At 38.2% G+C, this 27,836-nt stretch overlaps 2 protein-coding genes across 2 annotated transcripts; one reads left to right on the top strand and one right to left on the bottom strand.

Moving 5' to 3' along the window:
* Positions 1-272: 272 nt before the first annotated feature.
* Positions 273-19,438, bottom strand: LOC136262975 (NFX1-type zinc finger-containing protein 1-like). The gene is made up of 3 exons (XM_066057396.1): positions 19,351-19,438; positions 7,760-8,125; positions 273-6,649 (listed from the first exon to the last, which is right to left on the bottom strand). Exons 2-3 carry the CDS (start codon positions 8,109-8,111, stop codon positions 480-482), a joined length of 6,522 nt encoding a protein of 2,173 aa, XP_065913468.1. The 5' UTR covers positions 8,112-8,125; positions 19,351-19,438; the 3' UTR covers positions 273-479.
* LOC136264813 (tigger transposable element-derived protein 4-like) lies at positions 9,019-10,677 on the top strand. The gene has a single exon (XM_066059581.1). It carries the CDS (start codon positions 9,019-9,021, stop codon positions 10,675-10,677), a length of 1,659 nt encoding a protein of 552 aa, XP_065915653.1.
* Positions 19,439-27,836: the final 8,398 nt, after the last annotated feature.

Genomic DNA, 27,836 nt, shown 5'->3' on the forward strand with positions numbered 1-27,836 from the left:
AACAAGCTAAATTGGTCCTTCAAAGTCAAATTTCTACTAAAAATTGTTACAAAATACACATGTTGTGCTATATAGGATCAGCTTGAAAATATCAGTTATTGGAATATCGGCAAAATCTCATTTCGGTGCAACACTGAACTGAACATTACGCTATGGTCTCCCAAGTTCATAGAATTGGATGTGTGTGGAAGAGCAAATCTGCTCACATATTAACAGTGAAAAAGAAATAAATGAAAAAATATATATCCATCTGGTCTCTCATCATCTCACAATTCCATTAAATAAATTCTTGTTCAACTCCATAATAACCACAGAAAGAGTACAATTCAGCATGTTTAATATAACTAACCTACATATGCATACACCGCATTAAACAAATAATATAAGCCCCGTACAAGTAAAATCCCTGTGTTACAATCAGTTCAATAAAATGATGTGTGCATATGCTACTGTAAGTGTCAGTGGTAATATGCTTGTGATTATTTAGCACATTCTGGACACAGCCATTTATCTTCCTCAGACACAAGTAATCCTCTTGGCTTACAGTAAATATGAATATTGGGACAAATAATCCAAATACCACTGAAAAAAACTGCCTTGTTAGGCTGCAACTGCTCTGGAAGTGTGATACCTTTACCGGACGATTTCATAACCTTTTGTAAATCATCGTAATGCTTAGTTGCAGTTGTCAAAGTAAGTTTTGGCTGGTTAAACCTGAGGGCTTCCTGAAGTTGTTGCATAGCAAGAAAATCTTTATTAGTGGAAGAAATTTTTGATTGCAGATTAGTTATTATTAACAATAAAAGGATACGTTGTCTTTCACATGAAAAATCATTGCTTTTCTGAACTGAAGGAGGAGTTTTCTCAAAGAAAGATAACAGCTCCTTTAAAGAAGACTGCAAATCTGGAAACTGTTCACATAACAAAGTAAACTTTTCCAGTATTGCATACTGATCAATTTCATTTTCTAGGATGCTCAAGCTTCTCACTGATAGATCTGATGATGTCAATGTTTCTGACGCTTTCTTGAAAACCGGTGGTAAACTTTTAGCTTTCCTTCTTAATACAGATGCAGATGTACCTTCTTCGTGGTAAAAATATGGTACAAAACTAGACAATATCTTGTCAATGACTACATCACGTTGTTTGTCATCAGCTGTCTTGTTCATAGTAGCTTGCAATCTTTCAATTATTTCCTTTCTTCTCTTAACTATGTCACCATACCTGTACATAGAATGAATTTGCTTCCTACAAGACGGGCACACAAGAGGTTGTATTATTGTATTATACTCTTTAAACTGCTCATCCAACAGTTGATCCAGCATCTTAACTTCAAACAAATGATCACAGCTTAGCTGTATGTACCTAGTTTCATTCTTTGTATCACAAAGACCTACACATAATTTATGAAATCTCTTCTTTTGCTTCTTGCATATCCTACAAACTCTTGGACAAGGTTCTCCACAAACACCAATACAGGGATGTTTACATTGTAAAGTGTGCTTACAAGGATGATTACATCTAGGACGATCACAAATTTCATGGCATTTCTTAGAGCATTTATAATGTGGACACTTCCATGAACAAGGCTCCTTACAAGGGTTACATGGTTGACTACAATTGTGTGTACACACCTTACGATGAACACAGGAATATTCACATTTGTAATCACAACTTGGAAATGTTACACTAACACAAGGATCTTTAGAAGGGTGGCCACAAGGAAGTGAGAACATGTTAAATGAACAAGGTTTGTGCATTCTACCTTGATGACACTCGGTACAGTCTCCAGTACATCGGTGACCACACAACAATTTGGTGGTACATTTTTCAGTACACTTTGGTGGAAGATCTTCACAACAAGGCAACTTCACTTTGTGTCCACACATAGGAAATGTTTTGTTGGATAGTTTAGTACAATGTTCATCTGCTTTGCAGCATTTTCCTTCAAAGATGTGCCCACACCTCAAGGTTTTCTTGACATGAGTCTTGCATTTAAAATTAACAGGACTTTTTGAGCATTTCATAAAGGTTCCATGACCACAAGGTAATGTCCTATGTACCTGCTCTTGGCAATATACATCATTAATAGGCTTACTGCATGGCAATACAATAAAATGTTCACAGCCAGGAAATTTCTTATTTACTTCCACTTCACACAATACTGCATTGATATCTTCACCACATGGCAATGATTTAAAATGCCCACACTTGGAAAATTTCTTTAGTACTTCTACTTTGCAGTAAGCAGTACACTGCTCACCACATTTACTAGTACAAGGGTGACCACATGATAGTTTCTTTTCACAAGGGTGCAAGCAAGAATGGAACAAGGGGTTACGATAACATTCTACCAAATCTTCGTGGCCACACTTTGGCAAGGTCTTTAATACTGGAACCAAGCAATAGCCACATGGTTGATAACAAAACTTTTTACATTTGTGTGGGTCAGTGGGATTGGTGGAACACAATTTCTCGCATGGATGTTGACATTGACAAAACCTTGGATCTTGATGACAATATGTTGACTGTAAATGACCACATTTAGGATGTAATTTCTGAACAATTGTTGTGCATTTTCCACAGAAATCTGAACACAGCTTGGGACATAAGTGGCCCTGGGGACATTTCTTGGCACAAGGTGCTTTGCACTGAAATATTCTTGGATCCAGGTGACATGGAACACTCTGCTTATGGCCACATTTGGGCATCTCTTTTTCTACCTTAACTGTACACGGTGGGCAATGTTCATTACATAAATTAGGACATCGATGATCATTTTCACAGGATTTTGCACAAGGCTGTCTGCATTCATAGTCATTATGAAATGGATCTCTAGGATGACAATGAAGCTTGCAGACATGTCCACACTCCAAACGAGCATCACACATTCTATTACAGCCTCCTTCTGGAACTTTCTGAAAATCATCAACAGTATGAATTTCAGTTTTGACATTAGTATGGTTAGAACAATGTAATAATAATGAAGACCCTAATTTACTTTTTTGTTCCAAATAATGTAGAATATCTTTCCAAGTGTCACAACTTTCTCTTAACAGGCTAAAGTTCCCAAAACAGTAAAAGCCTTTCTTTGCTCTTGATAAGGCAACGCATATGCGGTTTTCTATTTTTAAAAACCCAACTCTACCGTTTTCATTACTACGCACCAATGATAGTAAAATAATATCATTTTCTTCTCCTTGAAAGTTATCTACTGCTGTAATTCTTACACCCTCAAATTTGCTCCTTGGCATCAATGACTTCAGTTTAAGTACTTGACCAGTGTATGTAGTCAATACAGTGATTTGACTGGGAGAATAATCTTGTTTAAGGAAATAGTTGCATAGAGCAACAACTAGCTTAGCTTCTTCTTCATTACAGTGACTTCTTAGATCATCGTTTTCTTGTTCTGGATATTTGTGATCAAAAAAGTACATATTAGTTGTGATCCCTCGGACGTCCTCATAATTCAAAACAGATTCATGGTTTAGTAACTTGGGGTAAATGTACGGACAGACTAGCCCTGCAATCTCTGGTCTCATCCTGTGTTGAATCTCAAGTGTAGCATGATGAATACCAACTTTTATAAGACGCTCAAAAAGAGAAACGTCCAAATCATATTTACTTGCAAGATAGAACTCATTTGGATTTGGTCGAAGTTGCTTATGATCTCCAATGAGAATTAACTGTTGAGTTGCAGCTGTAAGACAAGAAACAATGTGAGATTCCAACACTTCTGCAGCCTCTTCTACCACTACGATCTTGGGCTTCACCCTCTGAATAATATATTGGTACTTCGCAGCTCCAGTTGTTGTCATCCCGATCATATCAACCTTTTCAAGAACATAAAAGTCCTCCTCTTGTGTAGCAGCTTTATATTGTTTACACTCCGCCGAGTACTCTTCAAAATCTGCACGAAGCTGATTATGTAGTTTTTCTATGTATTGTGCTTTCCAGTAATCATAAAGCCTATAGCGATCATGTTTTGTTAGTGTGAAAATGTCATCAATTGTACTGACAATAGCATGTGTAAATGGACCTTTAGGAAAGGATGGGAAACCTTCCGTAACAAAATTGGCATTGGGATCTTCACCTTCTACTATCATCTCCTCATCTTCAGTACCACTTCCTTCATAATGGAACACATCAGCTGGATGATCTATCATTCGTTGATTCCCAGCTAGTTCAGCTTCTCCTATGACATTTACAGTATCTTCTGCATTGTCAAAATGCTTATCTTCTTCTGTCTCAGAATTTTCCTTTCCTTCATCTTCTGACGTATCACTACCTGAAATATCAGTATCAGTTGTTTCTGGATTATCATCATCTCTAGCCACTACCTTTCTCTTATGTAATTCATTAACAACATCTTTATCATTAAACATGTTTGGATTGTCCGTGAAAACTTCATTTGTTCTGTCAGTAAACTTCACTTCATTCTGATCAGATTCACTATCAGAACTTTCCATTGCAACTTCAGTAGTATTGATATCAACTCCATTATTTACTACAGGCTTTTGGAGATCTTTGCACGAAAGCCACTCTTGTAATCCACGTGCAACACTATAATCATTATAATATGTTTCCTGATGCTTACCCCGCCGGTAACTCATGCGCAGGTGCTCTCGAAGGTTAATCCGCTGGACATGCAATTGCTCTTTATGAAAAGGAGCAATAAATTCAACTAGTGTGCAATGATGAGGTCTTAGCTTCTGTTGAATGATTTGAAATTTCTCATCAAGCTCAGTTCCAGTTTCCTTCACTATTTCTTTCATATCACGTGTTTCAAAGTGGACTTCCCTTGGGACTCGTGGCTTTCTTAATTCAATATTCTTAATGCTATATTTGGCAACCTTTTCATTTTGACATCTGCCCCCTACTCTCACAATGGAAAATAGTTTTGATTTGTTGTCTGAATTAGTGTTGACACTTGGGTCATCCATGTTAATGATCCCTTCCAAAAACTGATCCAGAGCATGGTTAGTGTAGCACACTACAAGAAGTGGTGAGTTTCTAGCTGAATCCCACACATGACGGTTGGTCAATAATACCTGAACTATCTTCATCCCTATGTATGTCTTACCTGTACCAGGAGGACCTTGAATAACTGACACCTTTTGTGTAAGTGCCATTTTCATTGCCTTTAGTTGTGACTCATCTAACTGAACGTGCTCAACACTGGGCCAACAGTTTGGTCTACTGACATCAAAGGAATGAAATTCACTGCATTTTTCATTAATGCCTAAAGCACTCTTCATATTAAACACTAGTTGAGGGTGACCAATGTTACTTGCTGGATTCAGACACATGTATGCTGGTGGCTCAACCTCCTGACACTTTGACTCAATAAGGATTTCAGTGAATGGCATTGTATTAAACTCTGCCTTCTGCAAGCTGTTCAGTATGTGGTAGTATGTCTCATAATGAGCCTGTGATTCAATCATCGTGTAAAGATCATCTTTATTGGATGTCAGACGGAGAACATCAGTATGAGATTCCATCTTCACTGTAAACTCGCCTTGTTTTAACTTTTGTGCGTCTCTCTCCACCACAGAAGCAAATATGACTGTCTCAAAATTATTGCATGAGAAACATAAAAGAGATCCATAAATCAAGCGCTTGCTGTGCTCCCAGTTAACTCTATGGAATCTAGAACTGTCAAACTGAACAGTTAAAAGGATTCCTTCTGCACTGAAACTTAAACCAGTAAAGGCAACACCATAATAAACCCTGATATCAGAAATATCTCGACCTCTTAAGCCATCACGAAAGCCGCACACACCTCTTCTAAGTGGTGCAACAAAATCTTCTTTTAGGAGCTTAAATTGTGTGTCATAGTAATGTTCCCAGCTATCGTAATGACCTTCAACAATGTTTCGTCGCAACTTGGGAGGAAACATTTCATTTATTTCGTTAGCACCTGGTAAAATAGATAAATGCTTGTACTCAGAGTAGTCTTCTTCTGCAGAAACTAATTTATCATCTTGTGAACATGTATTTTGTTGTGCATCTTGGTAACTGGTATCCATAGACAAATATAAGCTGTCATCAACAATTTCTGGTCTGCAATTTGAAATAGCCATCTTTAAGGGCTCAACAGGAAGTAATTCCCAACAGCTTGGCGATAATTTCAAGACATGGTCAAACAAGCGGACTACAGCCAAAAATTCTTGCTCACTTCTAACTGTATGAATATACTGTTGAAGCTTGATGAAAAACTTGCAGGAGCGGCTATTAAATGTTTCAGCTAATATGCGGATAGCTTTATCTTTTTTGTCCAGGTCATGGACCATTGTCAGCTTTATAAGAATAACCACTATCTTAAGCATGTCATCTTTCCTCTCTCCAACTCTCTCAGAGTTCAAAATTACTTTCTGAAAACTTTTAAGATCATGCAGTAACTCAACAGCAATGGTATCAGGTTCTTCATCATAAAGTTGCAAAAACTGTGGAATTGTTGTACGTTTGAATTTCTGTTCTTCTCTGGGGTTGGAATGAGACTTATATGTAACTGGCTTCTGACCCCTCATTTTTCTTTCATTGAATTGATGAACTTGGGCACTGCTAATAGAGTTTCTGTAGTTGCCAACACCAGTAGAACTATCATCATTGTCCACTGTAGCACTACCAGCAAATATGCCTATTCCTCCTATAAATGAACAAAATAAATAAATCAAACAGTATGGTTGTACTGCTTAGTAGGGTTCCTCCCTAAAGTGACTTGCACCACTAAATAAGCTGTGTCTAAATACCATCATGGAAATATCATATGCGGCAAAAATCACTTTTATGTTGAATAGTCTAAAAGCCTGAATAGTCTAAAATCACTTTTACTATTAATGCTGAATAGTCTTACTCCATTCAGCATTAATTACAGCATTAAAAACAAGAAAACACTTATAGGCGCCCGGATAATGAATTTTGCCATAACGCAAAATTACATCTGCCAGCCAGCCAGCCAGCCTGCCTGACTACAGTCACAAGGCTAGAGGCCAAACGAAGCAGCGTATGGCCACTGTTTTACACCAAAGCAACAAACTCACCAGTGGGATGTGCCTTTTGTAGTTCCAATGAATGTCTGCCTTCTGTGCTTTACCATTCCTTTTTTCTTTCATTAAATGGTTGTTTTCTTCTTCATGCCAGAAAACCATACCAAGGCATTAATTTCTGAATCGACACTATCCTTGAAGAAGATACCACAAAACTATTTGAGATGGTTAATGGACTGCAGTATTGGGTAGCAACTAAGCTGTGCTTTTAAAACAATTGTCACACCATTTAAATGATCAAATCGCGCCATGACAATGATCTACGTAGCCCCATAGGAATTCAAGGCAATGTACCACGCCCGCTATTATGTAGCTGAGTGGTGAGATCCAAATACTCTAATACAGCAGTCACAGCCACATGTGTATTTCATAGCTATGCTCTAACAAAAAAATGTTAACAAAAAAGTGTTAACAAACTAGTGCAATAAAAATTATAAATGAAGTAGCGTTCTAGTGATAAAAGAATAATGAAACAAGAGATGATGTAGTTATGAGGGAAATTCCCAAGCAAATTGGAAAATCTCTACTTTGGCATCACTCCAAGTAGGGATTTTCCCACATTGCTACAATGCCAAGCAGCTAGGATCTTTCCCTTATAGCTACCATGATCTCTTGTTTCACTACATTTAATCACTGAAACCCTACCTCATTTTTAAATTAATATTTTTATTGCACCAGTATAATTAAAACCATACATAATTTTTACTTACTGTTAGGTTGATCATTTACATGACTTCTCTGCCTTGCGCCATATGGTCTTCTACTGGCTCTTCCTCGGCCTCTAAACTTTCCTCCTCTTCCTCTATGTTCATGCAAACTACCACCACTAACTATAGCAGAACCATGTAAGAAACTTGTAACATCATCAGTACTACTTTGTTCATCATAAGGAAAGTAATCACTTTCCATTGACTGTGTTGTATCCCTTTGTTTGTGTGAGATTTCTTTACCCCGTTCTCTACTTCTAAAGTAACTTGATCGTCCACCATGACGACCTCCACGATGACCTCCACGACAGCTACTCACTGATGAGTAAAAGTCAGGGTAACCTCCAGAAGCCATCACTTAAATAAAGCCTGTTGAAAAATCATGCACTGTTTACTTTCACACATGTATACAAGCATGCGCACACACATACATAAGCACACAAGCAAACACATATGAGTACAGTGGAACCTGTATTAACGGACACTCCGAATAGCGGACACCTCCGTGTTACGGACAGTAAACTATGGTCCCAGCCGTTTGCTAATTGTTTTCAATGTATTAATAACCTCTGCACAACGGACACCTCCTTGTAACGGACAACGGACAGTCGACAAGTACCCTCTGGTACCATACGCGTATGCTCTTACCTCTAAATAACGGACGCCACTGAAGCGCTTAATTTAGGTGCTCGAGAGGAATCACTATAGTAGCTATAATGATATTTACATATTCTACACAATTTACAATAGCTTTTTTTCTTTCAAAGGTGCAATTAATTCCTTCAGTTTGTTAATGTAAGGTGCAGGTCCATACAAGCGGTATTTGCAGGGTAACTCGACGCCATAGCCAGCTCCTCGGTTAACTCTCTCACCAGTTACTTCCACGAAGCCTACGTTCACATCTCTTTGAAGAAATTGTGATATTAATCTAGTTAAATTAAATGGGACATGTCCAACTATTTCTTCGTCTTTCATGATGGCGACAGAGTTAACATCGACTTCATTGTCAGGCTCTCTTCTTAACGGTAAAACTTCGCCAACTTCATATTCCCACTTATCCATGTATGCATGGTACCCTCGGATATATGAATCAAACTCGTAGACAACAACACGCTCAGGATGAGCAACAATGTGAGCCATGATGACGCTTTTCTACACTTTCTACACGCAATAAACACGTGTTATAACTAATTGTACTTGTCAGTAACTAATTGGCGACAATGATTGCACCTGTCTATAACTAATTGGTATAATCAGTGACAATGGCGGATTCTTGCTCAACACGCCGAAAGCACCTGACGCTCAAGCAGAAGATAGAAGTTATACAAGAGGCAAAGAAAAATCCTAAGCTAGGGGTCAGAGGTTTATGTCAACGTTTTAACTGTGGGAAGACTCAGATTGCAACTGTTTTAAAAGAGAAAGAGCAGCTATTGGCTTTGTATGAAAGTAATGCCTCTGATAAATCTTGCAAAGTAAGCCTCCGCACGCGAAAGTCTGACTTCAGTGAAGTAAATGAAGTATTGTATAAGTGGTACCTGTTGGCTTGTTCTAAAAACATTTACCCAGCAGGCCCACAACTTGTAGTGAAGGCAAAAGAAATTGCAGAGCGTCTAGGGAGAGGCGAATTCAAAGGCTCCAATGGATGGCTGGAGAAATGGAAAAGAAAATACAATATTAAACAACTGACAGTAAGTGGAGAAAGCGGTGATGTTTCTGGTGCAACTGTGGACTCGTGGAAAGAGCGACTCCCTGAGGTTTTGCAAGGCTATCCAAAAAGGGACATATGGAACCTAGATGAAACTGGTGTGTTTTGGAAAGCATTACCTGAACGTGGTTTTGTTCAAAAAGGTCGGTCTTGCAAAGGTGGAAAGAAAAGCAAACAAAGGTTTACCATAGCATTCATCGCAAATGCAGATGGTGGTAAAGAAAAGCCCGTTGTTATCTGGAAGTATGAGAACCCGAGATGTTTTAAAAATCTTAATAAGAGTCTTCTTCCTGTCTCTTATTTCAGCCAGTCCAAGGCATGGATGACTGGGGATATCTTGGATAGGATTCTTAAAAAGATAAATCAAAGTTTGAGGGCTCAGTCTCGGTTTGTTGCTTTACTGATGGATAATGCTGGATGCCATCCCCCTGAAATAAAAGATAAGTACAGCAATGTTAAGGTTGTATTCCTTCCAGCAAATACCACTTCTCGATTGCAGCCACTAGATCTAGGGATAATTAAGAATTTCAAATTTCACTATCGCCAGTTGTTTTTGCAATATGTTCTTACCAAAATTGAAGAATGTGATACTGCATCACAGGTAGCAGAGTCGCTGAATGTTTTGAAGGCCATCCACTTTGTCAGTGAAGCTTGGGAAAAGGTGAAACCAGAGACTATATGCAAATGTTTTCGGTCAGCTGGTGTACTTGACAAAGATCTCAATGTCACTACTTGTAATGTGGGTCAAGATGATGCCGATCCATTCCTAGCAGTAGATAGCGAATTTCACCTCCATGATTTGATCCCTCAAGTTGTAAGTGATGGCGTCTGTTCTGTTGACGAGTACCTTGATGGTGATGGATCTTTACCAGTGTGCCGTGAGCTATCTGAGGAGCACTGGGAAGAAGAGTTCCTTGCTGCAGCCTGCTCCTCTGAGCCAGATTCAATAGACGATGAGGAGGATTGTGTGGCAGGTGACGTAGAAATGGAAGTGGTTGAAGCTGTACCAAAGATTGACACATTCAAGGATGCAATGAAAAATCTAGAAGATGTCCAACTATTTCTACAAAACAAAGGTTTTACAGAAGAAGCTTTGAAAGTTGGTTCAATGGTTACTACTGTAGCTCGCCTGTATTGTTCATCTCTTGTATTTAGTAAGCAAACAACTTTAGATAGTTATTTTTCAAAGCAGAGTGAAGAACAGCTTAGTGACTGACTATGTGCATAGGTGTGAACTGTTGTTATAGTGTAATCAATCTTCAAACATTATAATTATGCTGTGTATGATATTATATGCATAAAATATTTCAACCTCCTTACAAAGGACACCTCCATATAAAGGACACTTAAGCTTGGTCCGTGGGTGTCCGCTATATAGAGGTTCCACTGTATAGGTGCACAAGAATAGTTATACAACCTGCAGTGTCAGCAAAATTTAAAATGGTACACATTTAATCTTTATATGTACAGTACCTACTTAAATTACATTTTATCATGTGTAGACCACTCCCACATTACATTCAACACCATGATCATGCGAAACGTCAAAGAGATGGTGTATATAGGCATGAGTGATTTGCCTGAATACACGCAAGGGCCAAAGTATGAGTGTGTATATTTCAGGAAAATTACAAGTGCCCATGATACAATGATAAATCATCCCTACCATGTTTTCCAAGTGATTTGGATATTACTCATCAGAGCAATGTCAACTATTTACACTTAATAAGCAGATACTATTTGCACTTAACAGGTAATATGTGCATATTAACCACATGTACCTAATATTGTAATCAGAGTCCACAGTACAGCTCAATTCCAAGGTATCGTTTGGTCACATCTTAGACATATTTTCCCCATATCTTGCATGCATCTCACAAGTCCATATAAAATTATGCTGTCACCATGTAGAGTCTACGTACGTGTTACAGTACAAGTTTACTCACAGTACGCATTGCGAGAGAATGCAACTTGCCCTTGATATGCATGCATTTAGGTCGCATTTTAGATGCAGGTGAACATTACCTTGGAGCTGAACTGTACCGTATATATTCACAATACAGTCGTCATACATGCATATACATAAGTATTCAGATCTGACATTAATTCTATTAACACATATCTGTTGGATAAATACAACAAGATTACACAGTTGGTTATATACAATGGTTATAGCATAAGTACATTTGTTCACATATAATGTTAATGGCTACAGTATCATCACATCCAAGCAGTCCTTCGTGGCTTAGGGGCTACAACTGCAGAATTGAACTTGCAGCTGCATGCCAGCCTTTTAAAGAACTTCATCATCGGCTCACAAACAAGATTAAAGTAGAGCCCATACACAAAAGGATGAAGAAGTGGTGGTACAAAAAAATATTAGGAAGAAAAAGATAATCCATGATCTTATGATAGAGGGAAGTGTCTATCAAAAAACTTTGTAGGAATATACAACACAGGAAAGAATATGCCAAGACTGTTATCACCTCCTGACAACCTAGTTTTGTGCTGAATTTCTTTCCTATCTGGTATGCTTTGACAGCTAAGTAAACATTAAGAATCAGTGTCAACACTGATGATAGCATGACAGGCAAAAGTAAGCTAACACAGGTACAATAAACGTAGTCACTCTAACACAAACACCATATTCTGTCACACTTACGCGATCACCACCAAAGAAAATCAAAGGAATACAACGTAAAACAGCTAAAGACAATAATACTATGATTATGTTACAAACAGTGTGAGGTGTCATAATCTTTTTGTACTTGAAAGGAAATGCAATAGCTATCACCTTATCAACTGAAATCACCACATACAGTGTGCTAGTCAGACATGCAGGCAGTGACAGTAGTCAGAATACTTTACAACTGACAAAATCTTCCAACCCAAACAAAGATGCAATAGTCATACTACCAGAAGCCATGAAACCAAACAACGCTAGCAGTATATCAGTGGTAGCAACAAAGACATTATGAGGTTTATGCAAACTTTTGGTGGTTTTGATTGTGGCAAACACCCAGTCAGCTATTAGTACAGCAATCAAAGGGGCAATCAACTTGAACCCCAAGTACAGGTAAACTAAATATCCTAAAGAGAAACATCATCTTGATAATCTGGTGTAGCTGTCTCTTCAATGAACCAGAATATGATATCCCATTGATTTCAACCCCTGCCATTCTGCTCTAAATGAAAGTTTAAAGACTTAACCCTTTGGCCCCTATGTTAATAAAGAAAAGTGTTCCGTTAAATGCGAAAGTCAATATATTGGCTTTTGTTACACGCATGCGTTCAAACGCACATATATCGTAAACGAAATATCCTATGAATATACGGTTTGGACCACGCTACTCTGTGGTTAATGGGTAATACCCTAAGCTTTATCCGAACATCGTAGCGCGATTGAGCGTGAAGTAAGGCCAATATGCGTTTGAAAGAATTTGCGGCCGTTTTTAAGACGATAATTGCTACGATACTACCTGTCATAAAGGGGAGACAGAATAAAGAAGGTTATAAAAGTTATAATTTATGATGTTGTAGATCTATCCTTCGTGAGTAGTTTAACACAAACCACGAAGGAATAGGTTGTTCCTACATGGAGTAACAGAAGCCCAAATTTATATGTCAAAATGCGTATTTTTCGTAAAATAACTTTCGTTTTTAAGAACCAAAGCCAAAATATTGGCTTTAGGGGCCAAGGGTTAATTAAAGTACAGCACACTCTTTGACTGCACAGTGAACTACTAAGTACTGACTTAAAATTAACTTTGACACAAATGGTGTGAAAACTAGCACCATTTCTTAGAAGTAATGGATGGTGTCAGCTGATAACGTTTGATAGTTTGACTACTTACATGTAAGTACAAGAATACGGTAGATATGCATGTAGTGATGCACATTGCTGCACTATTACATTTCTAATCCAACAACTGAATGTGTTACTGTATAATACTCTCAATAGCAGCTTGACGTATTATATTGAAATACATCAAGCGATTAGCCAATAGAATTAGTATTACACTTGTTTGTCAATGTCCCATGACAAAAATCTATAATACTAATTTGATTAGCTAAAATAGCGTGGTGTGTTTATATTAGAAGTAAATGTCCGATTTGACAACTATTGTTACCATAGTGATAGATGCCCCCAAGGTATGACACAACATGGTTGCTTAGCAACGGTTGCAATGTAACAGTTGCTAAGGTAAAATTCATTTGAGACCATAGCAACGGTTGCCAGGCAACGGTTGCTAAGTGTGATTGGTCTTTCGCAGTGGTTATTTTTTGAATTTCTGTTGCCTAGTAACAGTTGCTATGGTTGTCGGATTAATTTGCAATAGGACGGATGGCTGTGGTATTCGGGATTAATAGTTCTCGCACTGTAAACAGGAAGGAAATAGTGCTCGGCTTCGCCTCGCACTATTTTACTCCTTCCTGTTTACAATGCTCGCACTATTAATCCCGAACACCACAGCCATCCGTCCTATTACATATACTAATTACATACATGTAATAGTAGGTCTATGTATTTGGTAACAAGCAGTGACTTGTTACTAAATACACAAACCTACTGTTATAAAACCAATGGCATAAAATTTTTAGAACTACTAGACAGATGCTAAAAGCATGCTGGGGCAAGCCTGAGTTGTCTAAAAACTGATGCGGCATCTTGATGGGATTGTGGTATAGCTGGAGTTCAACTGTATTTGTATGAATACTATTTAATGCGTGTGTGTGTTTGTCACTATACATACAGGAATGCTCAGGCTACTCAAGATGGGAGGCTCAGTGGCTTGCCACTATATATAACTGTGACTATCCAGATCTATTCACAACTCCCTATTCACAACTCATCAAGATCACCGATTGCAGAGCTTCATGCTAACTCCCACCTCTTGACTCAGGTGACACTCAGTAACAAATAATCATTCAGGCCTATATAGGAGAATGATCAGCTGCATTAGACATGAGACAGCTGTTAGACAGCTTACAAAATTAGGAATAGATGACACTCAGAGGTGTAACTGGAATTTTCTCCAGGGGTATGAATGCAGCCGCTGTTCCACTATCATTCACCACTCGGTGTCCATGCTACCAACAGAACCCTAAAGCTGCCAAAGTCATTAGCCAATTAAGCAATTATTCCAATTGTCCTCATTCGTTTTGTCTTACGTTCTGACCACAGCTGATCCCAGTGCATGCAAACTTACATGGAGCTATGTATTATCCTAATAAGGTATATAGTCACATACATGCATTTATTGTATTCATGTCATTGATCCCTATCATTCCAATAGCTACAAGTGTACAATCACATTCAACTAAATTCATACTGCATGCATCTTATCAAGACTACCTACCGAGTACTCATGTGCATAACTGTGTACATACATAGATGATGTCTACTTCAGGTACAACGACCAGACAGCATAAAAAGTGGTTAATGGTGAAGCACAAAACAGTACTTTCACAGAGGTCTAACATTGTGGCACATGACAGTTCAGACTCTGATACATACAGTATGCTATGCTGTGTGTCAATTGAAAACACAAGCCATCATTTTCTCTTCCTAAACTCCCACTTCTGTACAGTCCCACATCACACTTAAAATTATTTAATGTACCACAGACCATCAAAAATTTGGTAGAGATATATAAACATCTCCAGCCTTACAATAGTATGCTTCGATTTTTCCTTGATGGACCTGTGAGTCAATATTGAAGTAACCTGGTATGCATTTTCACAACTTTCCATATTGTTATCATTAAGAAAGAAATGCAGAATCATTTTCCAAGGGGAGAAAAGGCTGGAGCCCATGTGGTGGCTGGGTCACAAAAGATCTTATGACATAAAGTAGTACAGTAGCAGAGTTTTAAAATAAGTGTGTGGATGTGGCATAAATATTGTATGGCTTCATACATTTGGTTCAAGGTACCTACAATGGTCCCTCCATTATCCGAACTCACTACGTCTTAGGTGTTCCGATGGAAAAGTTCAGATAAATGAAGTATACAGAGCTCAGTTAAAATACTCGAATAGAACATACACTTTAGGCAAAATACTCTAACAGAACAGTCACATCCACAATTTGGGTAACAGAATGTTCGGATAATAGTTGGCTGAATAATGAAGGGACCACTGTAATAGTTATCCAAAAGAATAAAAATGGACTAAAGCAGCAGTATCCATCACCTGTCTACAATAAGTCTTCGCCACTCAAATAGCTCTCAGTGGCATATTCCTTCTTTTCTACCTTGTCAAGAATGATGCTATAACCATGAAGGAACTTTAGAAGACTTTTATTACTAGTGGGTGCAAGTGTTAATCATAACTTACCGATCTTTTTGTGAGTGTAAACTATAAAAGGTATTTACAGTAGTGATACCAAAGTATTTTTCTCAATACCGCACTATTCTTCAAAAATGCATTACTATCAATCCCTAATTGTAATACGTATGGAAAGCTGTTTACAGAAACCAGTTTCGTCCATATTTCAACTGGCACAAAGTACAAGCAGCTTACCTGCCTATAAGATTAGTACAGAGTCTATAGAGTGGAGGCTGCTTTTAACATAAAGCTTCTTTGCCACACAAGTACAGCTGTGGACAAAAACATACATACATACGCACGAACGTACACACAATTTTCAGAAAACAATTTCAGGAAACCAGGTGCATGCCCACACATGCCTAGCGTTGTTGTCTGGTACAGCCCCTTTTAGGCATATAGGCATCCCGAAACAAGGTCTGGTTCATCGTTCAACTAACATGAAAAGTTGATGCCTCCATTACTGAAAACAATGAAATCACAGTATTATCAATTAAGTACACTGTTGGATGCATGAAGTGAGTAGGACTACGGGGTTGAAATGCAAGCTGTGAGAATTTGTTTTGCCTCAGGTTGCATGAAGGTTGATGTTCTGTTTTTCTGTAATAAACTCCTTTCCCGAGAAGTCCATTTCCATAGCCTAAATACAAGCTTAAACATCAATTGCTCATAGAATGTAAGACATTGAAATAGCCAAAGCATCATTGTCATGATTCAATTCTTCAGTACCCATGATCTTGGTATGGTTATTAACGTGAGCCACAGCATAATCACGCATTCCAAGGGACAATTATTAGATAGTCTACGTATATCCTTTAATTCAGAGTGCCAAAAAGGTTTGACTATAGCAAGGGAGTGTCAAACAGGCTTTGGCTGTAGGTAGATCTGCCACTGCGGTCCAACCTCAAAGTGACAGTCAAGGCCACAAAATCACTCTATAGTAGGTCAAGGGCCAAGATGATACAGAGAGTTAAAAACCCACAATTGATAACGATATGTATTTAAAACCAATTCATAAGATACCAGAATCTCCAAAAGACGGTACAAAGTTTCAGCAGACATTTTGTTTAGATTGTAAAGATCTTTCTTCCACAGTTGTTGGTAAGAACATAGCAAGAAATTGTTATACTAAGTCACAAGCACAAGCATGAATTGCATAATGGGGAATAAAGTAGCAGTCACAACATAGATAATGTTCACCCCATGGATATAAAACTAATAAGCTAGGCTAGTTTCATGCCACCAGTGAAATGGCTGGTAAATTTGTCTATGGATTCTCTCAATGATGAAAGCTTTAATGGTCTTAAAATCTTTGTAAGGGACTCGTTATTTATTGCAAAGTGGAACTAACCTAATATTATTATTATAACATCGTGTTTGTAGGGGTTATTATGGACGATAGAAACTGGTGATGAAATTTGCAACATAACGATCTGGTTTAAAATACAGTTTAGTATCAGCGTTGTAAGCGGGCCGGGTCATCCGGATTATCCGGGTCATTTGGGTCACATTTTGTCCGGGTCAAGTGGGTCTTATCCACTTCACTGAGTATCTGGATCTGACCCGAATGAGATCACGTGTGACTCTAAGTTAACAAGCTCAATTGTATTGATGGAAATGCAGTTGTAAACACTCAAGAAACTTATGTGGAACCACACCCACCATTCAGGAATATGCTTTGCTGTCTGTGCGGGGTATGTAGGGCCACGCCCACTTATCGGAATTGTACCAGCTGTGCTTTGTGGGCATGCATGCATCACCAGATCCGTGTTGCTACTTGAAATGTAGGTAACTAACTTCTGGAAATTCTGTAGCTGCATGTAAACTTACGTGGAGCCACCCCCACTTGATAATACGTACGTGGAGCCACACTCTCTTGATAATACGTAGCTACTCACTTTTGGCAGACAATTTTTTATAGTGTAAAAAAGTGTAGGGTTCATTAGTGGAACTTGTGGACTTTTAATCTAGCTCTTGGGGCACGCCTCTATTTTAATTAAATCAGGTCACATGCGGATCAGATCCGGATTACTGTTCGGGTCAGTGGGTCAAACGGGTCAACAGCACTGACCCACTTACAACGCTGGTACACACCCTACAAAAAAACAATATGGCTGTTGAATTAAAAACTGGTAGTTCTTTAGAGTATTCGTCTGGACATAGATGAAAAAAATGGGTCACCAGGAATCAAACCAATCTATGTCTATAACTTTTGCCAGTGAAAATGTTCATTATTAAAGGTTTAGTGTTTGGTAGTGGGCTGCAGGCTACCAAACAGCCATTAACTGGTGAGACTCAACAAATCCAACCACATAATGTGCAAAACCAAAATATGCCGGTCCAGTCCAGTAGTCCAGTCCACAGAATAAGTGATCCTACTAATCATGTGAGCACAGCTGTTTCTATAGGAAGGCAGTGGTCTTATCCTAGTTTTGCACCTGAAATGTACAAAAACTGTCTTTTAATAATTATGCTACTGTTCAGTTATGCCGCTATACAGCATGAGGCTTGACAGCACTTACTCTTTATATACTGCTGATATGTGACAACGACAGTTAATCAGCGATCATCTTGCCAGTTGATAAAGATATCCTTACAGCAAGCTCAATGAGCAAGCTATCCTATATGTAGTCTCAGACATCTATTTCAAAGCATTAGAGACTACAATTACAAGCGCAAACCCTGAACCCCTGTGCTGAAATAGAGGTCACACAAGACTACATAGCTCACTCGTATAAGGATATCTTCATCAACTGGCAAGATGATCACTGAGTAACTATTGCTGGCACATAGCAGCAGTATATGGTAAGGAATAAGTGCTGTCGAGCCTCATGCTGTATAACAGCATAACTGAACAGTAATATAATTATTAATAGACAGTTTTTGCATATTTCACTGCCTGTATTCAATGTTTAATAATGGGCTGCAGGCTCCTGAACAACCATTAACTAGCGAGACCCAATAAATCCAACCTTATAGTGTACAAAAAACAAAAATATGCCAGTCCAGTCCACTGAATGGTCACACCCTGATTAGTTTCATAAACATGAGGGTGTATAATATTATATGGTCACGACTCCCAAGTAGAAACGGTAGACAGTTCAATGTCAAGGTGAAATTTTGTTTGACCAACAAGACTTTAATAACTGTGGTCGCAGATTAACCTACAGCGTGTGCCTAGGCAACACCCCCCTTTTCCCATAGCCAATCAGCACGCGTGATTTGGGGGCATCCCTACTAACCAGTGGTCAATCAGCGCGAGTGATTTGGGGACATCCCTCCAGACTACCGGTAGTCGATCAGCGCGTGAGTGCCCCCAAATCGCGCGCTGATTGGCAGGTGCTATAGGCAAATGATACAAATGATACTTGATAAGTCGACCCGCTTAAAATACTCATTCATACAATTGTCTGAGAAAACAAGATCACCAATACAACACTGAACCTTTACAATACGCAATAACCTACCCCCCCTCCCCCAAAAACTTTTTTTGTGCCACATTAACGTGGAATCTCCACACCCTTAATACACGACTAGCTAATACGCTAAATACTAAATTCACCTTAGCGTATACTCCCCACTCTGCCCTACTTCTGGTCTTCGTCGTGCGGTCTGTTACTCTTTTTGTCTTTACATCACAAGTAAACGCTTCTACAATTATTTATCAAGCACGTGCTTTGTGATGATTACGTCATAATTAATTTTGACAATTACATAAACGTGTTTTTAGTATCTATGTACCAAGCCCTGGCAAGACAAATTGTAGCTACTTAAAACTCAGTGGCGATCCAAATCCAAGGGGGAGTGGCACAGGGGGCACGTGTCCCCCCTCCAAAATATGGAAGATCGAAAAGCTCAGTCAAATACTCTAATAGAACAGTCACCACAAAACACTATTGAGTACTGACTATTGGGATCCTTCAGAGTATGAAAACTAGTATCTGCACAAGTATCCCATGCATGGGCACACTTAGCTTGCTAAGAATACTTTGCAACTGAAATACACATGGTCTTTGTATGCCATTCTTTAGGCTCATAGCAAGCTGAACTATATCCAATCTATGTGCTATGGTCTGACTCCTCTGATAACTCGCCGATGGGATGGTACAGAGCAAATGTGACCTCTTATCATTGTGATGGCTCCTGTGATCTAGTTTATGATAATGGCTGTGACACTGAACAGTCTGTGGATCTTCACACTATAGAATCAGATGCTATGCAGACAGATATCGTGAAGTATATTGTTCTGATAAACCCTCTACTCAATCATCAGCCTCTACTAATGTAGAAGCTGATGGTTGAGTAGAGGGTTTAAATAGTAGTAGTAAGATGTCAAATCTCATCAGCAAGTTTTATCAATTGTCTTGAAGGCAATGGACGTATGTTTTGAGTTCCAGCCTCAGAAGTGTAGCTCTGGCGTCTGCTCCATAAATGTTCAAAAATGCAACACCACAGCACCGCAACAATACAGCACTACAACACAACAGCACACCAAGACTGTAGCAGCACAAGCAGCAAAACACTGTAACATCAAAGCATGCACTGCAAAACCACAGCATCACCAAATTGCAGCAGTGCATAAACACAGTACTGCAACACCGCAGCATCGCAGCATTGGAAGATAAATAAATAGAATCAGCTGGGAAATTCAAAACCTGGTGTTTCGATAAGCTTTTTATTTCTGTCCAAAATCACCTGCTGCTGCTGCTGCTACTGCTGTTATGGTTGCTAGTTGCAATTGCATGCTGCTGTTACTAGCTTAGCTGCATGGGCTTCTTCTTTATTATATTCTTAGTTTATGGGCTTGCTAAATTAACTTACACTTTATCACGTCATGGATTATGTGGCTTGATGTGAAAATTGGAGGTGCCAAGCATGATTCTTCTGATGGGTGGTTGACAAACACAAATAACAAGTTATTTCAGTGGTTTCTTATGCTATGGCATAGTACTGTACCTTCACCTTATAAACATTTTAACGATGTCTGATCACTGGTACACTCACTGGTACTGTTTCACTTCAACTATGCACCAATTATGAGGGGCTCATTATCCCAGCATTTGCACCAATCTATTAGAAGGTCCCTTACCACATGTAAAATAGCTTTGTTTACAAGATTTTATTCAGTCTGTAACTTATTTGTCAATACTATTCATATCCATGAGCCACCACTTAAGTAGTTAAGTATGGGAGCATACACTTATAGGAGCATACACCAAGATTATATCAATCCAGGTAAGCCTAGTGCATTATGACCTACTAAATTTATTTATTGGAATAAGTAAAATTAGTAAATTTTCTTTACAAATAGTGTTTTGTGAAGTTTTTGTTAGTTCTGCAGCCGTTTGAATGTGTGAAAGATATTTTTCTAATGATAAGTAAGGAAAACTATAATTGATTAAAAGGAGATAAACTAATTCGTGTATATATATATATATTTGCTTTGTATGCATTGTTGTAATAGCTATTATCCTTAGTTGCAAGGCTGGATTTTGTAATCTGGAAAACACCCTTGTGCAGGCCCTGAGCCTTTTGGTGAAACCCTGTCTTTGACAAATCAGATAATAAAAACAATATATACTGCAGCCTTCATTTTAAGAGTAGTTTTGCCAGTACACTACCCAAACAGTACACTGACCAAAAAGCTTTTGTGAAAGTACATACTATAATTTTTTATTTTAGCATTAATTTTTTACTTATGTAAAAAATATATATATTTGTGTCCTCTAAAGTAATCTCAACTACACTACAGCCAGGCAGTGGTGCCTAGCTGAACATATAAAAATGTATCCACCTCCTCTTGGGTATATAGATTCTAGCTCTAGCATAATATCATTTTGCAGTTTTGAGCACTATACAATAACACACTTCATCGTATTTTCAATGCAGAATATTAATAGGGTTTTTAAACATATCTTTGCCGGTTCTATTATATTATAGAGAAACTGAAAAAGAGATGCTTTAATATATATTTGCATTCTTTTTCTTTTGTTTATATCTGCTTGCAGTTTGACACATTCAAAGGATGTCAGCTTTTCACATAACTATTACCTAGTAAAGCTTTCTGAGGAACAGATTATGTCACAATATCATACAGGGAGATTTTTTTTTGGTGGATTGTCACTTTTACTATACATACACTTCAATCCCTCCCAATTTTTGTTTCTCTAAAGCTGCGACAATCTCTCAGGGATGCTGCGGTGTCCGCCAGCTGCATCCCTGTTTCGATCGGTTAATAAATCTCTCAGAGCCAGCTTGATGAGTTATCCAAATCATTATATAATGGTCATCTTCCCAGACGCAAATTAACTATTTTGAATATTTCATGATTTGGCAGTAGTGTGTGATGCATATGGCTTCCTTTGTAACAGAATTCATCTGTATTTTTCATAGTGGCTACTTTTGATTGCAGAGGTGCTTTTCAAATAGTTCTTGATTTATAATGGATTGAACATAGCTGACACTGAAGTGTAATGGATATTTTATCTTAATGATGATAATTGCAGTGCCAGAAATAAGTACTTGGTATTGCGTGGTCATATGTCCTAGCAAAACTAAATTTACTAGGTAATTTTCAGATTTGGTTGGTCATCCTGCATCATTGGGAATACCCTTTACAATGTGTACAAAAGTTTTACAGCAGCTGATAAGTTTCAATGACAGACAGGATACTAGTGGACACCAGGAACAATCACCAACACATGTAACACCATGACTCCACCACATTTTAGGAGCACATTTTCATATGGACTCCTACTAAATTTTGTTGATCAAAAATGTGTGCAATTATACTGTGTATACTATAATGTATCTTACTCCTGAGCTACGACTATTTAGCTACAGGGTGTACTATATTAAACACCACAGCTGTGATACATGTAATAGCCACACCTGGTTCAAGCGAATTGTACTACCACGATAGTGATGTGGCTACAGCAAGAATGGACTACCAGCTTCCTTTTTATATCATCCATGTTGCCAGGTATCACGTCTACTTTGGCATGCTGTAACACCATCATTCATCTCTTATTTCACTACTTCTATTGCATAGATCCCTACTTCATTTTAAATTAACAATTTTTAAAGTACTATAGTTTGTTTAGTTTTTTGCTGCTAGCTACAATGTAACTTGTGACTGTTCTAATAGAATATGATAAATGACTGTTGTATTAGAGTATATGTGCAGCTAGTTAGACCAATAATGAGTGAGGTCATCTTGTTACACTGTTAAGTAAACAGCTAGATTGTTAAGAGGTGTGGTCTCTGTACTCTATCGCTATTAGTCTACCTATAGATCTTTAATTGATGGGTGTGGTTGCTAACCTATTGCAAACTTGCAGATATCTAGCTAGTATAGCACTGGGACTGAAGCGCTTCTGAAATCCAGCTCTAAAATAATTCTGTGGCGTCTATATATGTGACCGGATTTGCGAAAAGGTACCTTTCCCACACATTTTACATACCATCAAACAAAACAACGTAACACTTGATTCCTTGTATTGATTAAGTTGCTCTTAGTTTCAAAATACACCCAGATACTTTTGCTGCACTCATAGAAAATTGCATGCAATTATATGCAATGATTAAAAAGTTATGAAGTTTTAAATGTCAAAAAATGGGTCAAATTTTGTGTGTGAAAAAGGTACCTTTTTGCAAATCTGGTCACATATGTTGCTGAAAGAGTGTTGATACAGAAAAGTAATGCCTCGATATGGTTTTGTTGGATGAAGAAGACAAGCAGCCTGACTGAAGATATAAAGGTAGATGAGGGTAATTCCGGACACTCTTTAGTAAAATCGCTCTAACACTGCACTCACAACGAATTAAGACAAACTCAGGAATCGTTTTAAAGCCTATCTCATGATGCATCTGCAGCCGGTACAAATTTCGTTTCGATACAATCAACTGCTGAGGAGTTATGAGCCGAAATTTAACAACGTGTAAAAATGCAACATGCGGCTAATTCCGGACACTTCGAATATCAAGCAAGTATGGTGGGGACTATTCTACGGAACGGAACGGAACGGAACGGAACGGAATGATGGACTAAACTGCGGAACGGAATGCTTTCTCAGATTGAAGCTTGCAGCTTACCATTGCTGTACAAGTTATCAGTGGCACTTCCAGCAGGTAATCAAACGTACCCCAAGAAAGATAAAACGAATTTAAGGATCGATTGTGGGTTCTTGTTGGTTGTCATTAGTAACGAAGTACTAATTGTGGGAATAGCTGACTCAGTGTGTTCATCTTCGGATATATCAAGTAGGGAACTTAATGCATGACTTGTTTTTACTAGTATGTGAGTTATTTTTACTTACTTGACTTTAGAATGTACAGTCTGAGGCCCAGCCTTTCTAATCGGCATAAATCAGTATGTGTATAGCTGCACTACAAAGGAAACAAGTATAGTGACAAGCTGAATCAACTCAGTCTAAGCAGAATCTAAAGGAATTTTGTGCAGTGTGTGAGAAGCAAACATTCAGATACCTCAAGGAGGCTATATTGTGTGAACATCAATGATTCAGTAACAGAGTAGTGGATTATTGTCAGATATCTCAGCCTGAGTACTGAGTTGAATTCTGGATGGGGTCTATTTTACAGAATGGAATGCTTTCTGAATCAACTTGCAGCTTGGCTAGCTGCTATCATTGCTGAAATTGCATTTTATCAGTGGAACCTCCAGGAAAATGGAATAGGATAATTATATATAAAACATTAATTAAGTGATTGTTTAGGTAATCATGACTTTATTCAGTCTAATAAACAGAATATATGGTTGATTGAGTGAGGTATCACTTTCAGAATGTTCAGAAGACCAGTGATGAGATACATGGATTCATCGAATTTTTGTTGTGGTTGGAGACATTAAATATCCAAAAGCAAACTGACTGTATAATATTAATTCACTTTCTTTATATTTTCTCAATTTTGAGCCTGTATACAAATAATTGAATTTTCCTTGTCAATAGAAATCCTAGAATAAGATGGGAGAGAAACTTATCTTTGTTTACCTATACTGTACAACCAAGAGTTCGTAATACTGATTTGTATGGGGGAGAGTGTCTAACTCTCAGTATGGCCTGTACAAACACCCTGCGTAAAGTTCACCTTTCATCAAATCAACACTTTTACTGGGGGATAGAAAACTGTTGATTAGTGTTGCTGAAGAAGGTAAAGCCTTTGTTCTGAAATAAGGCCAAGGTGTTACTTTAAGCAGGGTGTTTGGTGAATGCATTCAAGTTAGACACTCTCCACCTTATTATGAACTCTTGGTACAACTTCAAAGGAAAATGAAGAAACATACAGATGAATCAATAAAATCACTACAGTAAGGTGAATTACAGACTAGTGAGATCTTGGTTAATTAATGACAGTGGTTGGAGATTAAGTGTGGTAGCTTCTTGTTCTTGAATATGTTGCAAAGTGGAAGTACAAATCAAAATGGGATATCAATTTCATTATGAAAAATTTGTATACATAAATAATCTAGCATTACTATTTCATTTGTCCTCCACTTAAACATGCTACAACAGTACTAGTGTCAGTACATTGGCAGTGAGTCTACCTTGAAATTTCAACTCTAGAGTAGATCCAACACAGGACAGCCCGCACTATAACAAATACATGTGATCCCATTGTAATTTCATGGACCAGCTGGACTGGGAATCACTTGAAAATAGACGAACAAATTTAACCTGTTTTGTTTGAAGTAAAGCATGTGAAATGTTACACTTAAGAAATCCTAGGATTCTTAGGTGGTATGTAATTAATGTGAGTGTTCCATTTCAGGTCTGACTAGATACATTGAAATTACACACACATCCTGGTCCAAATCACGTTTGCCTGGTGGCTACGGGCATGATTTCACATGCGGCTTATAATAGAGATTTGGCTGATCTTGGAGTTTGGCATTTAGCCTGATTCAAGGCTAGCAGTCAGACACATCCTTGAATTGCACAACAGATAAAATCAGCTCACTATTGAATACGGCATTAGTCCACTGCACCAGCTGTTAATATATAAATAACTCCATGCATACACTTCAGTGATGTTTGAGAATATACCCTCCTTGCGGTCTGCCAAAATATTTGCTCCTCACACACTGCACAAAATTCTTCAAGTTTTAATTCAGCTGGCTCTTTCCTGTTACCAGTATCTTCCTGCTTGCTTTATTTATACACTGACTTATGACTTGAAAGACCGGCCCAGACTGTTTTCTAAAGTCTAAATAGTTCCCTTCCGTATGGATGAACATCACTGATACAGCTCATCCCACAATAATACTTCGTTACTAATGACAACCAACAAAAACCCACAATCGATCCGTTAATTCTTTTTATCTTATGTTTAATTACCCACTGGAGATGCCACTGCTAACTTATAAGGGAAGTTTCAGCAATGGTAAGTTGCAAGCTTCAATTTGAGAAAGCGTTCCGTTCCGTGGTTTAGTCCATCATTCCGTTCCGTTCCGTTCCGTTCCGTTCCGTTCCGTTCCGTTCCGTTCCGTAGAATAGTCCCCACCAGCAAGTATCGCCTTCCACAGGTTATACCAATCCTCTTTGAAGTATGGAGACTAAAGTACAACTCATCTGCAGCTTATAAATCAAGTAGAAAGTTCATACCCTTTGGGAGAAAGCAGCAGTGCGTATTTTTAAAAGTTTATGTAATTCGCGAATATTTTCTTTGTATTTCAACCGAGCAGCTACTGAAAAATCAACTGCCACTCCGCCTGTACTGCATGGATTCTTATGATTTTTAGTGTGCAATTAGCCGAGGGTATGATCTTGATATAAATCTTTGAAAATCGAAAATATGAGCCTGGGCTGCCTGGTTAGATAAACATTTTCAAAGTTTTTGAACAAAGCTACCCGTGATTGCGCTACAAATACGTGTCAAACTTCAAGTTCGAATAACGGATTCGCTTCAATTTTGGTTTGTAGATAGGCCATAGGACAGTGCATTAGCATACCAAATTATAGGCCCAGGGATTCTACCATTGTTGAGAACGATCTAAGTGTCCGGAATTAGCGGCTGCCCGGAATTACCCGCACTTACCTTAAAAGAAAAGACAAGGTGCAGAGGGTCTACACTTGTTGGAACCCCAAAAGGCACACCCACTGGTGAGTTTGTTATTGTGGCATAAAATGGTGGCAGTGTGCTGCTTCGTTTGGCCTCTATCCTTGCAACTGTGGTCAGTGAGGCAGTGAGACTAAAATTCGAGTTTTAGCAATTTTTTAAAAATTCTAGCTATATCCAGCCACCTGTAAGTATTTTCTTATATTTATTGCAGTTTTGTATATTATATAGACTAGTATTATTCCTTAAAGGTGAATTTCGTCTCATAAAATCTCTAGGGTGATTTGTAAGGGAGAATTTTGGGTGATGCACGCAATTTTCTAGGCGATCTCTACTTAAATGGTACTACCATACCGTTTGATACTGTTTGATATGTACACATCCCTGTCAGTTATGTCATGTGTATACTTTCTGTTGTGTACACAATTCAGGCACTGGCAGAAACTTGTGGAATCAACTAAACAAAATTTTGACATGAACCCTGAGACATTTACTCTGGAAAATTTGTTTGCAATGTAGCTACACAACTATGCAGACACCATTGTCACATCAGCCAGTAAAGAATTGAGCATTGAAAGAGGCATCAATGAGGTGGTGGAAACATGGCAACAAACTAAGTTTACTATACACAAGTAAGTGTGTATGATGTGCTTATCTGTGAATCGTACATCATGTATGCAAATGCACACACTAGGACCACCATCACTGAGACAAAAATGGTTGGCATTTACTCAACCAACCAGATTCCCATTAATACAGTTGAGTGAACTGAAGCAAAGCTGTTTGCTCAATGATATCCAGCTGGAATTGAACCTGGGACCTCTCAATTACCAGATCACAGCTCTAACCATTTGACACACATAGACAATACATACACATACACACTTTATACACATTGCCATGTTTCCTCATACATATATAAATACATGAAGGGTACACAAGAGAGGTATCATTCTGGGTTCAGTGGATGAG

The sequence above is a fragment of the Dysidea avara genome, chromosome 8 (assembly GCF_963678975.1).
Source record: "Dysidea avara chromosome 8, odDysAvar1.4, whole genome shotgun sequence".
NCBI lineage: Eukaryota > Metazoa > Porifera > Demospongiae > Dictyoceratida > Dysideidae > Dysidea > Dysidea avara.